Raw genomic sequence first — 14,891 nt, 5'->3', positions numbered from 1 at the left:
TCCAGTGTCATGGAATGTGACTCTAGGCAACCAGGTGTGTGCTGCAAGACAGCATGCTGTGCATGGAAATTACACACACACACAGTTACACACACGTGCAGTTCAGAGTTTTCCTTTTAAAAAGCCCTGAATACAACCCTTTCCTTGCTGCTCTTATCCTCACTTCAAAAAAATTGGCAAAAGTCTCAATTCCATGTTTATCATCTCCAAGAACAAAACATACCAACTTCATTCCGATGCTTCCGTCTAATATCAGAGTAAAACAGTGTCAAATAACATGTTGAACAGATTAAGTCTCACTGCTCTCACAGGGACAGAGATGACCAATAAGGGGCAGCCCCCAGTGTCTCCCCTGAAACAGAGCAGAAGAGAACACAACGAACCCGGCCAGTATTAAGGCACCCTTGTGTTTGGGAAAGGACTGATAGATATTTTGCTTCCCTCATCCCCAAATCAGGGATCACACATTTTATTTGCTGAAGACTGTATTAACTGCAGATCCTCCTCTGTGGTCCTTTGGGATTTACTCCCATCATTATCAGAACTTTGGGAGATAAGCCCATAGAATTGTATTAAACAGCCCACAAGAGTCGGAGTGCTCAGAATCTGTATTTTGATGGGATTCCAAGATGAATGAAAATGGCCTGTCTGATAAAATATTTCTATGTCATATTTAAAAAGTGGCTCTCAGGTCTATGTAGTGATGCATGGATTGCACTAACGCAAGATATGCATGGTTTCTCCTCCAGCACAGCTGGCATCTATGCATGTGAACTTACGATGACATTCCATTGGACATCATAATAAAATTGCGTTTTGTTAATAATCTGAGTTAACATTGATATTTCATTGAATATTGGACATGCTGAAAACATTTGTTTCAGTTCTACTGTCTTTTGCTTTACAGCCTTAATTCCTGAACATATCCCACAGCTCCCAGTATGTCGTATGGTGCTTCTGTGGTCTGTAGGGTTCAGTGTGCCCTACATTCACTGGACCGTTCAATTCCAATGAATGACATGAGAGCTAGCGTGGTGTAGTGGTTAGAGTGCTGTACTTAGACAAAGGAGGCCTGAGTTCAAATCCTCTCAGATGCAAAGTGTGGGCCAGACAGGCTAACTGGGTTATGATGATAATAAAGTCGGGGGGGCGGAGGGTTGGGGTGTCATGTTTAAGCTCCCTGAAGAAATATATAAATAAAATAAATACATTGCCATTTTGCCAAAATAGCCGTAATAATTCTGAACCTTGGTCACAGGAAAGACTTCTTCTTTGAGGTGCTTCCTGATTCCATGCTAGAATCAGAATAGAATAGAAGCCTTAGGGCTTCTGGGAATGATGGCTGGAAACATCCTTCCTTGTTCATTTACCTTTTGCTGGTACAGTAGCTGATGCTGTCACTGGTCTCATTTCCAGATAGGTGTCCACAGTGTGGCTTCCAAGTCCACTGTCACTAAAGATGAGAACAAAGAGGAGGAAAGTTACTGTCTGGTCTCTGTTGGCTTTCAGGTCAGGCCCAACTTTCTGAACAGCAAACACACTTCAAAAAATTATAAGGTTGTGGTTCCTCAGACCAAGGCTGCATTCTCATGTAGGCGAAGAAGAGTTGCAGATGCTTGAGATCCCCTTACTGTGACAGCTGAAGGCATGCAACTCCAGTCCCATTCTTAAAATGGCCCAAGGTTTTGCTCTGGAGACTCCAGTCTGAACCCTCAGTGTTGCTGCTCAAAACTGAAGGTCCATGGAGCCTCCTTTGCAGCACTGGAGGCTGCATTGGGCTGGACTGGAGTTGAGGTAGGAAGCTTCCCCCACCGTGATTGGCTGTGTGGGCTGTCCTTCAAGCAAGAAGGAAGCCCACACAGCCAGTTCTCCTTCCTCTCTGTAGTCTTGCAGCCATTTGGCTGGTTTCTAGAATGAAGAGTCCAGACCATGGCTCCAGTGGAGCACACAAGCAGTGATAACACTCCCTTTCACATGCTAAGGGAAATGTCTGCCTTTTGATGTAATTTCTCTTGTGGGTCTTCTTTTCATGTGGTGTGATCAGGGCTATTATCAGGAGTTATTATCAGTGGGAAGGCACTGATGTCTTCACAGGGACTTCTGGTGTGTATGTGTGGGGGTGGGATCCAGGACCAAGAGCCCCTCAGACCTGGAGCTGGCCCTGGGTGTGATATCTAATCGGTATGGGGAGGCAAACATAAGGACCTACTTGGCCCTTTGGATGGGGTCTCCAATGAGGCCATGGTCCCACATGGCCCCCAATTCGAGAATTTTCAGGAGCCAAGAGGTCATAAATGGCGGACTAATATTAGTAAATTCACTGCTGAAATATGTCCCAGGTTGCCACTGAAATCACCTCGTGTCTGAGCAACTTGCAGCAAGTCGGTGTTCCTCGCAATGGGGAAGTGAGACAGAGATATCATCAGGTCGTGAACTTTATCAAGGTCGTTCTCACGACTGGCTATACCGAGGTAGTGCAGCCCTACCTGGGTATAGCCCGGTCCTAAGAAGCACCAGGATCGCTCCCAATCCCAGCCCTCTGCAACACGTGTGAGCACTCAGGCTGCTCTCAGCCCAAGCATTCACAGAGCTGGGCGGCAAGAGTGCCCAGCTGAGGGGGAATCCCTCAACGCATTGTGCTCCTGGCCCAGGGCACTGTGGCATGCCAGAGGACATTTTCCTCCGGCTCCTGGCTCTGCCACTCAGTGCGGCATGGCTCATGTGCTTCATGGGCAGCAGAGCTCTCTGGAAAACTCTGGTCGTGTGCGGGGAGGCAGGAAGGATCCTGCCTCCCTGCCAGCCCTCCCCACCCCCAGCATTTTCAGTCATGTCAATGACCTTAGAGTGTATCCTTTTTCAAAACTACATTTCCCTCTCCTTTCTCTCACATTATTTCCTTGCCTGTGTAACGTTTGCATTAAGAAGAGGAATTTGGGGAACTAATGTTCATCAAACCGAGACGGAAATTTTTGGGTAAAAAAAAAATATGGATGTGACTCCTAGGTGTGTGCTGGGTTTGGAATTTAGTTGTCTAACTCATATAAGTTTTACTTCATGTAAAAGGTAATGTCTGGCTGGGGGTCTTACCTTCGGACATATTTCTTTGCAAGGTAGATATTTTTGTAGTCGGCTGTTGTGCTATCGAGAGAGGACTCCAAGGTTAAATCCTGGGTGATGAGACGCTCGGCTTTCTTTCGCAAGAAATTCAGCAAGTCCCCATAAGGACAATACTCCGTAATGACAAAGACAGGGCCTAGAAAGCAGGGGAGGGAAGTGGGGGGGAAACAAACACATTGCCAGGAAGTGGCTTCCTTACACTCTTGCATAGCCAGTGCTCTCCATGTGCACAGCTATACTGACCCTTTAGAAATGATTGGCTGTTCTCATGCTAACATTCCTGGTTTCTGTCTTCATCCTCTACTGCAACGACAGTGGTAACTGGGGATCAAGCAAGTGAGGCTAATTTCTGGCCTCCAGCACTCTGAAGTCACATATGAGCCAACAAGATGTTACAAACCAATTACATGTTAGGGTGGTGGTTGTTTTTAACCCAGAGCAGTCTTAATAGGCTGTGATAGGCTGTAGGTCTGAGTGGAGGAATGGTTGGTGGAAGGGATGCTGAATCTTTCTTCCCCCTTCAGCTGCTCAAAATTGCTACTCAAGCTTTTTTTCCCTGCTCAAAAATTTTCTGCTCAAAATTGCTACTCAAGCTGCTTGTCTTGCTGGTATTAGAAATGTGGTACTTATGGGTAGAAAACATTGTACAAGGACAGAGGGACTTTGAGCAGGAAATAACCAGAAGTTCAGCAGTCCTGCCTGCTGCCACTCTCATAGTCAGGCTTGCAAAGCACCATGGCTGCACTGGATTGGAAAGAAGCCAGGGCAGGTAACCAAACGGGCAGGTTACAATGAAGTTCAGTCTTCAGAGCCAAGCTATACAGTCATGGGAATTATGCGACACAGCTCGTGTTGAACTGTATAACTTCAGACTGTAGATGGGGGCTTATTTTATTTTATTTATTTTCATTTGTATGCCACTTTTTTTTTAACCTCAAAGAGGCTCACAGCATATTTAAAAAGAAACACGAATGCAATAAAATCTATATACATAACGCTGCTTTGACCTCACAGACACAGTGACTGGCATGAAACTCTCAGACCAAATCACAAATAATAAAAGCATGCCTTTTTTGTAGGTGGGTTCCAGATGTCACCCAGAGCACCCTGGAAAACCCTGGAAAAATTCATTCAGTTCCTGGAAAATGTGTGTGTGTGTGTCGGGGGTGGGGTGGGGGGAACTCTCCTATTGGAAAGCAGGGGAAATGATACCTGATAGAGAAAAGAACGGACCAGAGTCACAGACAGATAAGAGTTGTGGCTGGTGATGCCAGTTCAGGGGTCGGGGTGGTGACAGGGTGGTGGTGGTGAATTTAAAAAAAAAAAAAAAGGTGAACATCTTGGCCGCTGGCACCTGGCATCCTCCTTGTGGGAAGCCTAGGAGGCCGAACCAACATCTCATGGGGAGGTCGCTCTGCCCATGCCACTCAGCTGGCCGTCACACATGCATGGAGAGGAGCTGAGCCGTGGGGACAGGGCAGCCTCTCTGCGGGATGCTGCACTGGCCTCCCAGGCGTCCTGCAGGAGGATGCCAAGTGCCAGCGGTGGTGACATGTGACGCTTTTGAAAAGTACTTCCCCCTGCCCTCACTGCTCCCCTAGAACTGCTGTCACCAGAGGAATGCTTGCAAACTGCAAGGCATTTTACTAGGCAAACCTATAAAGCTCAATGACCAGACCGCAGAAATCCATAAAACCCTTGAAACCCAACAGTCCCAAAGGCACGTGGGGATATACATACTGGCCTTTGAGCATTGCCCCCAAAGCTGGGAGAGATTGAAGAATGTGAGAGGATCATTTGAGGGGGGAGTTGAATGCTCCCCCAGTAAAAAGACTCCACGTGGAAAGAAACCAACATGAGGAGAACATTGGGGCAGAACCTCTCCCTTGACATGTTGGTTTTCTGGATGGTATGTGTTCATTTTTGACACCAGGGAGAATACCAACATGTGTTCTCTGCCTGCAGTCCAAAGTGGTACAGTCTGGAGAACTGTACTACCCAATTCTACCAAATGTGTAGCTTGAGTCTCAGGTGCAAACTGACTATTATGGAGCCTGGGACACTATGGGAGATGGAGGAGGCGGCAGAGGCTGGAAGAGTCACACTCTAATGGCAGCTAAAGCAGCAACGATCGCATGCCTGACCTTTTTGGTTATAGATCTACCTCCTCCTTTATGTATCATAGCTCAAGTCTAATTCTACCTCTAGATCATTTTTCAGGATCTGATCATCATCTCAGCAAGTTGGGGAGGAGCTTTAAGTAGAGCTCAGCTATTTTACTGACCAAAGAGAATTCATGCTAAACCATCAGACCTCTCTAAATCGCTTACATGCTACCATTTTATTTTCTGTGTTCAGTATACTAAGCTGATAACGTTTGTGCTTTACTATAGGGCTTTCCAACATAGGCCCCCAAACATTGTTCCACTACAACTCCTAACATCTCCAGCCACAATGGCCAAAGGATGATGGGAGCAATAGTCCAACAACATCTGTGGACCCCAGGTTGGGAACTCCTGCTTTAGTAAGTTCAAAGTAGAATTGTGCAGTCTGGTGGTGATTGTGATTTTGGCTTGAAAATCTATTACTCTTCCATGGTGGCCAAGATGTTGCTGAAAAGAACAACTGAGGAAGACCAGAATGGGAGTGATGTGAGATCTAGTGTAGTGGTGCCATGGCATCTTCTTACCTCCATGAGTACAAGCGCCCAGCAGGTTGACAATGTTCTCATGGTGGCCTAAATGGCTCATGATCTTCAGCTCTGACATGAGGGCTTCCTGCTCATCAGTATTTGCTGTTGCTGGAACCAGAAAGGAGAATCATTATATCCAAAGTTTAGCATGGGGATTGTTCAAAGGAAAGGAAAGGGTATAAAAGAGAGAAGCTTTGAGAAGCGGGAAGAAATAGCGTAAGATATGAAAAGGGAATCTTAACCGAGTGATTACGTTTAGTCACCTAGAATCAGTGGCTGCCATCCTAATACTCTGAGGCTATTCACACACATGTGCAAAAACCAGGCGAAGGGAGCTCAGCACAGTTTTGCACATACGTATGAACCACTGGGATTGGGCCAATCCCGGTGGCAACACGGCAGCAAACCTGCCTAAGCAGCCACCCAGTAAAACGAGGTTAAGGGAGTGAGCGCTCCCTTAACCCTGGTTTTTTTTTAACCATATGGCAGCCACAGCTGTGTGCAGCTGCAGCTGCCAGACTGTGGGGAGCCTGGGGAGGGGAGGGGGGATCCCATGATGCACCGTCCACTTGTCTGGTGCCTCGTGGTTTTTCAGGGGGCTGGGACAACACATCCTAGTCCCTGACCTTCCCTGCTGCCTGGGCATATGGGAATTGTCTGGGTATGTGGGGAAAGCGCCCAGCATGGGAGAAGTGGTCATCTGCGGGAAACGTAAATCTAACCTGCCTTCTCTGCAGCCTGCTCTGGAGCCCTTCTCATTGCTTGTGCGAAGAGGCTCTTTGTGTGCTTCTAACAACGGTGCACTCAACCTGCTAGCCCCTGTGCTCCCAAAGCACAGTCACTCTTGCGCAAGAGCGCACCTTTTTCTTGCACTCTTTCCATGCTCCAAAAGAACTCTGTTAGAGCAGAAACACATCCTGGACCCTCGTGTTACTGCCCATACCCCCCACCCCACCCCAATGTGTTACTGCTGTAACAGAGCGCTTCCAGTATGCGAAGAGGGTGCCAAAATAGTCATGCTCTTATGCAAGAATGCCCCTGTTTTGGAAGCACGGGGACTAGTGCAGGCACTAGTGTGGAGGGTGTGCCATTGGAGGCAGCATTCCTCATGCTGTCCGCTGTGAAGTGCAATGATTTGACAAAACCATGCAAATGGCATATCAGGCCTGAGAGAGATTTGTTTCCTGCTCTTGTCCCCTAATCCACACCAGGGTTGTCCCTAGCCCCGGCGGGGTGCAGGGCCCAGGGCAAATCAGCTAGTGTGGGGCCCCCTTCCAGTTAATTCTAATGGGGGTTAAAAGAGCAGATCTCCCAAGGGCAGCCCTAAGGACAGCCCTGATCTACACATTCCCATCTAGTCTAATTCCTAATGCTGGAGCTGGTTTAAATGAGTCAGCCATACAGGCTGAACTTTAGCTAGTAAGCACTAGCAGCAGCGACAGCCTGCTTCTGACACGTATATCCTTTGGCTTTGCCTCCATGCAATATGTGAAGTGGCTGTTAACTTGTAGAGAAAGGTATGCAGGAAAGCAAGCCTTAGGCTACAAGTATGGCCAAGAGAGGCAGCAGTTTTGGGGGATAAAGAGTGGATTGGAAATGGAGGGCAGCTGCAGCAGGGCATGGGCACGGGCCCTGTTGCATTGGTCATGGGCCCATGGCCTCTTGGCCTGCTGCTGTGATAATTGTGTTAAACCGCCAATCACTGGAGCAGGAAGACACATCCCATGCTTGGGACTGTAGAGGAGAAACCTGATGGTCCGAGTTGCCTTTGAAAATTTCACGGACATGGTTTTCATCTCTTTAAAAGGAAAGCTGTATGTTTACATCTTTCTCTCACCTCCCCACCTTGACAACAGCAGCCTTTCCTACCCTGTACTTACATTTCAGCATCTTCACAGCCACCTTCAAGACGGAATCTTCTTTCCCTAGCCCAAAAGCTGTGGCTTCGATGACCTTTCCAAATGCTCCGGCTCCAAGAGTTTTTCCTGTGAAAGCAACACTGGTGTTGAGAAGTACAAACTAATTTAGGAGGATGACTTTTGACAAAAATCTCAGAGATCTGTGTGGCTGCTGGTGTATATGTGCACACATGCATGTATGTCAAAAATCATCTTTTTAAAATGTGCGTAAGCTAGAGTGGGTCTTGGCAAGTTTTGCAGTGATCAATAGAAGCAGTTTCTATGCCTCACACAGAGGTGCAGCTAGGTAATTTTGGACCTGGACCTAATGAGCTTATCCCACCCACCCACCCCACCAGAATAAGCATCCTCTCCATATATATACATTTCACCACAAACCCACAGGTCTGGATCAGAATGCATGGGGCGATGGGGTGGGCGGGGAAAGACTACACGACCCAAAAGGATCCATACATTTTCTTGATCACCACAAATCCACAGATTTGGGCCAGAGTGCATTTGCCAAAAAAGAAAAAGAAGAAAAAGACTACACATGCCCCAATGGATTCACACAGCTTCTTGACCATTCACAAACTACTGTGTCCCTTGCTCCACAATTCAAACACAAAACCAACTTGGACATATAATGCATTCCTAAGGAAAATTGATTAAAAGCACAACACATGCCCCTTGCTTCACAGTTTTGATGCAGGCCTTTTGGATCACAAATCAACTTGAGCATAGTACATATGGGAAAAAAAGTTCCAATCTTTATAACAGTCATTGACCAGAATTTTTTAAAAAGTTGTTTATTCAGGTGTAAGAGTTTCACTTTCACTAGGTGTGAAGAACTCTAAGGATAGAGATAACTCTTTCTGGCAGCTTTACTCCAGTAGGGAAAAATTCATTTAAAAAATCACAGAATTGGCCAATTTCCTTGAAATAAAAATGCACAGAGTCTTGCCACATCTTGGGCTACATGTGAGCCCAATTTCAGAGCTCTAGGCCAATCCATTCTGGAAATATAAGGGGGTGATGTTTACCCTTTTAAATGAAGGAAATGGGCAGATTTCTCCACAAGGGGGTTGAAGGATGTTCCAAGTGGGGGCTTCATTTCCAGAAGCTTCTGTAATTTTCTGCCATGAAACAAGCCACTTATAGGATTTATTTATTTTTTTGACGTTTGAAAAAAATCACTTGGGGAACATCATGGGGCCCTCTAGGAGAGTGGCCACACAGATCTGGGCCCCCAGGTCCATGCCTAATAGTGCCCTTGGCCTCAAATGTTTCTTGTTATTTCTCCATTATTCTCAGTCCTGATTCTTGTTTTCCCCGCAAAATTGCTCTTTTCTTTCTCCTACCACTTGCTTAGAGAGAAGGTGATTATTTGTTTTCCTGGCTCTGCAAAATCTCAAGGATTGAAATGAAAATAAATTGAGGAGTCTTACAAACAGGCAAAAAAATAAAAATAAATAAATAAAAAATCCTGTTGTATCACTTCTAATTGGACCAGGGGTAAGCAATAGGGATGTGCATGAAATGGATTTTCTGTTCTGTTTCAGGCTCAAAATGAAACAGAAATGGTCAAAATGTTTCATCAAAACAACTGGTCCAACGGAACAAACTTGAAACACCTCATTGGGGTAGCTCCTAGGGACACCAAAGTGGGCTGGGTTTTAGGGCATGATGGGTGCTACCTACCACCCACCCAACCCACAAAATAAATGGGCAAGAGTTGATTTTAAACACATTTTAACCTTTCACCAAAAATCCTCATGGGATCCTATAGGGGTTTGGGGAAAAGGTTAAACATCTGTTAAAAATCACCCGCTTGCCCATTTCTTTTGTGAGTTGGGTGGTAGGTAGCACACATCATGCCCTATCACGCAACCCACCTTGGTGTCTCTAGAAGCTACCCATGGAGAACAACGGGGTGTTTCAAATTTCCCCATTGTTGGCCAGAACAAGCTGCACTCACAGAATGTACACACAAGTTTTGCACTGCATTTTGCAATGCATTTTGCAATCCTGCCTTGAAAAACACTTCAAAAGCACACAGTAAAAGGGAACCTGTCCCTCCAAACACAGAACATACATTTCATACAGAGTTCAAAAATAATCAAGACCCAGACTCCACTGCCAGACACAGTGCCTGTGCTGCAGTAACATTATTGGCACAAGTTTTTCTCTCACACACAATTATGACTCCTTACTTCCTCATGTTGCAACAGCTGCAACCAGAGGCGCACTTACTCAGGGGAGTAAGGTCCATGGCCTCCAAGGTCCAGGGAGGCTCCAAATGGCCAGGGAGGCCTCCTGAAGCCACTCTGCACCCTGCACCCACCCAGCTGCTGCCCCGCTGCGCCAAACCTGCATTTCCCCCCAAAAAATCCAGCTGTCATGTGCAGCACACAGCTGAGGGGTGGTGGCCAGGGGGTGAGCCAAGCAGGCCTCCCCCCACCAACCGCTGGGCCTGTCTGTTTGGCCCAGCAGCTCTTGATCAATGCGAGGCGCTCCAGTGTGCCTGCACAGTTGAAATAGATTGTCGCAAGCCCGTGACACCATCTCACAACAGAACAGAACAAACCATAACTCAAGGAAGGAAGGCAAGCACCCAAGTTGTGCCTTTGTCAATATGAGATCCAGCAAAAACAGTTAATGATATAGCAGCAAAAGCACAGCATATTATACTCAGTGCTGAGAAAAGAAAACCACAAAATCATACCTTCCTTGATTCCTCCCTCCCTCCTCTCCTGATATATCCGCTTCAAGGGCACACTCTCTCTGCCTTACCTCCCCAGGCCCTTTGAAAATATTTTGAAATTCCTTCTTTTTCATTTATTTATTTATTTAACATATTTTTATACTGCTCCAAACCCATGTCTCTGTTCCCTCCCTTCCTCCTTCCACCCAGCCAATGGGGGCACAGTTGACAACACTTGATTTGTATGATAACATCTATCTAAACCAGAACAACTTCAGCCACATTTTGACTGAGTACATTTTGCATTGAAGATTGCAGAGCAGACCAGACTAGAAAACCAACCAGCAAGGGGAAAACAGGCCTCCAGCATGGCACCCGAAACATTTCAATTGAAATGGTCTTATTCTTCTCCGAGCTAGAAACAGGCCCTTCATATAAAGGGTGTTCTGTTTTGAGCTCGAAACACTCAAAATGTCTCATTTAGAGCCCAAACGTTTTGCTAATGAAATATTCTGCACATCCCTAGTAGGCAACCTTTGGCACTCCAGCTGTTGTTGATCTACAACTCCCACTATCCCCAGCCACAATAAAGTCTGCATGAAGGATTACGGATGAGAAATAAGCATTCTAAGATGATTCCTTACCAAATTGCAAGTTGTTCCTGGGAAACTCCCATTTCTCATTATAAGGAAGCTGGGTGGGGTCAATAAAGATGTAATTGTTTCCTTCACAGGCCTCAATGATCTTCCAGTGAACTTGGTACTTTGGTTTCTGTAAGGAAGAATTCCACACAACGTTCACAGCATTTTTGCATGGCTCTACAAAGCTAATGCCAATTGTTACAGAACTAACCCTTGTGGTCTAAAACTACCAAGAGCCAACTCTACAGATGTTGTAGACGATACCATAAACCATAGCCTTGATTTAGTCTTGTGGAAGCCTTAGTCACTTACTAACTGAGGGCCTCATTCTGGACTCAAAACTCATATCTGTTATCTGAACTTTGATTAAAGATATAGTTATCAGATTCTGTTGTGTGTGTAGTTTATAAAGATCTGATCAGATCTGGGGTCTGCATTGATTTGGGTTAGGAAGTTCCTTCCCAATGTAATCTGGATTATTCTGATACTACAATGAATCTTTTAATTGAAAAAAAAGCATCCATTAGGAAGGACATCTCTTGTACAGTACTATCATTACACATATTTATTAGATGTGGTTGTCCCTGCTGTGCCGGGGTTCTGTTTCTTTTCCTGCAGAGATTCAAAGGCCCCCAGGTGTGCAACTAGTCCACCTATAGGTAAATCCAGCTCTGCATAACCCTTTGAATGAAATGGGTGGGCTGATATTGCAAAAAACCCCAAATATTGCTAATAATTTTGATATGCTCTGCCCTGGGAGGATTCTGAATAATCTTTTTACGTATGTTCCCATATTACTGTCTTAGATCTCTCAGCCAATCTATGGCACAAGTGTGTGCTAATTCTCTTAGCAAATTGGGTGGGTAGAGATTGGAAACTGACAGGTTGGTGACCTGCTACTTCTGTTAGATCTCGTCCCTGCTCTTAATATTTTCTTTTTTAACCCATGAGGTGGTTGAGCTACTGATTCTTTGGGAACATTAGGGTAACTCATTAGTAAACTGAAGCAACTAGATATTCATCTAATGCAGCTTGGCAGAGACCCCAGGAATGTCACCTTAGGGAAAGTGGGTGGGCTCTTCAGAACCCACCCACCCCTGCTAGATGCACGTGTGTAGGAGAGCCAGGTAACATCAGAACAGCCTTGCTGGATTAGGCAGAAGCCCCATTCAGACCAGTATCCTGTTTCACACACAGTGGCCCACCAGATGCCCCTGAAAAGCCCACAAGCAAGAGGTGAAGGCATGCCCTGTCTCCTGCTCCCCTGCAACTGGTATCAGAGGTATCTTGCCTCTGAGGCTGGAGGCGGCCCACAGCCACCAGATTAGTAGTCATTGATAGACCTGGCCTCTGTGAATTTCTCTAAGCCCCTTTTAAAGTCATCCAAGCTAGTGGCCAACACCACATCCCGTGGAAGAAAATTCTTAGGCCTTCAGTTTCATGGGATGACCTCCAGTTCTAGCGTTGTGTGTGAGAGAGAACATTTCTCCCTTTCCACTCTCTCTACTCCATGCATTATTGTATACACCTCAATCGTGTCTCCCCTTAGTCACCTCTTTTCCAAACTAAAAGGCCCCAGATGCTGTAGCCTAGCCTCATAAGGACCAGGCCCCTGATCATCTTGATTGCCAATGCAATGCAAAAATATTATTGCTTTGCATTGCATTGCACTGCAATCTGGGTGATATTATAAATGTTTGCAGGTAAGCCAATCTTCTGAATAGTCTACAAGTTCTCCCAAGATGTCCCATGCCATTCAGAATGGCTGCTGCAGTAAAGATGTACAGATTAGCTGCTGGCCTACAAATTCACTAAGGTGTGGGAAATGGCAATTCACTTTACTGACAAACAGTTGAAGAACCACAGTAAAGTGGGCTGCTTGTGTGTATGGAGGTTAAGGCAGGAAGGCCTGGATTCAAAAGGAATTAGAAGAACAGGTAGGCTAGTGCACAACTTGAAGGGAGAAATGAAGAGCAACATAAATTAAGAGCAAAAGTCACAGAATTCAGGATCTAAATTATCCTCTGGCTACTTGCATTTCCACACAGACAATGTATATTAAGCTGACCTGTTTATATTTGTAGAATAAGAAGAGGATACACAGAAGAAGGAAAACCAGTGTTCCGACAAAGCTTAGAATAACTGTTCTGGAGGTCCCTGTTGGTTCTGGCAGGATTACTAGAAAAAGAAGAGGCAGAAAAATATCATTGAGAATTACTGAGAGCAACACTTTATCAGATCTTCCAGCCTATTTGTTAGTTCAGTGTGCATACAAACATAACATTAGTACATCAGTTGCCACTTCTTTTCCTCCTAGGATGAATTTGGCTTCTTTTCTCTATGTAGAACATTGACAAACCCTAGAATTAACATGCTTTTGGTCAATCTTGCCCTTCCCTCATGTTTCATGCCTTTTAAAATATATATTTTTAAAGTGCTGCATGAACACTTATTCAATTAAACACTCATTCATAACTTTAATTTTTTTCTTTATAAAGCCAAATACATTTGCAAAACTACTCCAGAGAAGGCAGATTTCTTGATGACATCATCAACGCCAGCCAAGCAGCACTGTGCACAGCCCATCAACATACACTGTCAGCTTGAAGAACTGGTTCATAATGAGCTTGCTGCTGGTGAGAAGGTTGTTCATCTGACCAGGGTTCAGTGAGTCTGCTTCTTGACTTCACCACTCAAGTAATGTTTAGTTAAGTCCCCTTTATATTCATGTAAGAGTAGCCACAGGCAGAACTTAATGAGATGCTGCTGAAAAGCGTATTCATTGCTAAAGAAATGCTCAAATTTTTCTCACTTTTTTCCACTGATGGTGTGTCAATGCGGCGGGACTCATTCCCTTCAGTATTAACTGCTAGGCAGCAAAATGTCCAGTTTCTCCAAATCTCTTTAACTACATACTCGCTCTTCAATGACACTCTTCCTAAGGGAATTTCATCCATGATCTGTGGGCTGGTGTCATTCTTAACCAGTGTTCCACCTTGGTTGCAACTGTTAGAATGAGAGAGAGAATATATATTTGCATGGACTGTCCTCTGTCTTGTTTGTTGATGCTGTCAGGAGTGGCCGGTGAGGGCAGGGCCCGGGGTGGGGTGGGGTGGGGACAGTGAGAGGCACCTTTAAGGAATAATAAGCAGGTGCTTACCAGCGTGGAAGCAGCACCTGCAAGCTGGCCTGCTCCGCCTGGCATCCAGCTCGGCTGCAGCATGCCCCTGGTCTCTGCACATGTGCAGGAGCTCCACACACACAGAGAGGCTAGGACCATGCTGTGGCCACACCGGATGCTGAGCAGAGCGCAGCTGCCCTACGCGGGATTGCGGGCGAACCACAGCAGCTTGCAGGTGTTGCTTACACGCTGGTAAGCACCTGCCAATTATTCCTTAAGGGTGTCTCTCACCGCGCCCCCTTTCTGGTGCTGCCCTCACCGGCCACTCCTGGATGCTGCTATTCATGGAATTTGTTGCCCAGAGGGGTGAGAGGCACTCAGAGCCACCCAGGAGCATAGTGAGGGGAGAGTGGGCCCATGTTCACATAGCTAACCCGGGTTGCCTACCCACTTGCGCCGGTGCCCCCCATGGCACTCCCACCTAGGTTTGCCTGGCCACGTTGTCCAGCTGCCCACCCACTGTCCATGCTGGTGCGGCTGGCTGCCGCCACCTCCTGCCTCCTGCCTCCGAGGCCCACTCTCCTTCCATCGAGCCATTGGGAGTGAATGCACACCCTTCGCCTTCCATTGGCCAGGAGCTCGGCTGAGGGAAGGGGACAGGCCTGGGAGCCAGGCCTAAGGAGGTGGTTAGGGGCAGCAGCAGGAGGCCGGCAGCAGT

The 14,891-nt window shown here is 46.2% G+C and overlaps 1 protein-coding gene across 3 annotated transcripts in view; it reads right to left on the bottom strand.

Annotated features, from left to right (window-relative positions):
• CSF1R (colony stimulating factor 1 receptor) overlaps positions 1-14,891 on the bottom strand; it is a 93,435-nt gene that overhangs the window by 11,253 nt on the left and 67,291 nt on the right. For all 3 annotated transcript variants that reach the window (XR_008317946.1, XM_053303786.1, XM_053303787.1), the window contains exons 10-16: positions 13,865-14,058; positions 13,121-13,230; positions 11,056-11,182; positions 7,690-7,794; positions 5,807-5,917; positions 3,088-3,253; positions 1,371-1,453 (exon numbers count right to left, since the gene is read on the bottom strand). Coding sequence is in view for 2 of the 3 variants with exons in the window: in XM_053303786.1 (XP_053159761.1) it covers positions 1,371-1,453; positions 3,088-3,253; positions 5,807-5,917; positions 7,690-7,794; positions 11,056-11,182; positions 13,121-13,230; positions 13,865-14,058 (896 nt within the window). In the remaining variant the exon portion in view is untranslated. The remainder of the gene's footprint in view (positions 1-1,370; positions 1,454-3,087; positions 3,254-5,806; positions 5,918-7,689; positions 7,795-11,055; positions 11,183-13,120; positions 13,231-13,864; positions 14,059-14,891) is intronic.

This window comes from Hemicordylus capensis, chromosome 2 (assembly GCF_027244095.1).
Source record: "Hemicordylus capensis ecotype Gifberg chromosome 2, rHemCap1.1.pri, whole genome shotgun sequence".
Classification (NCBI taxonomy): domain Eukaryota; kingdom Metazoa; phylum Chordata; class Lepidosauria; order Squamata; family Cordylidae; genus Hemicordylus; species Hemicordylus capensis.
This window is presented reverse-complemented; position numbering and strand designations above follow the sequence as displayed.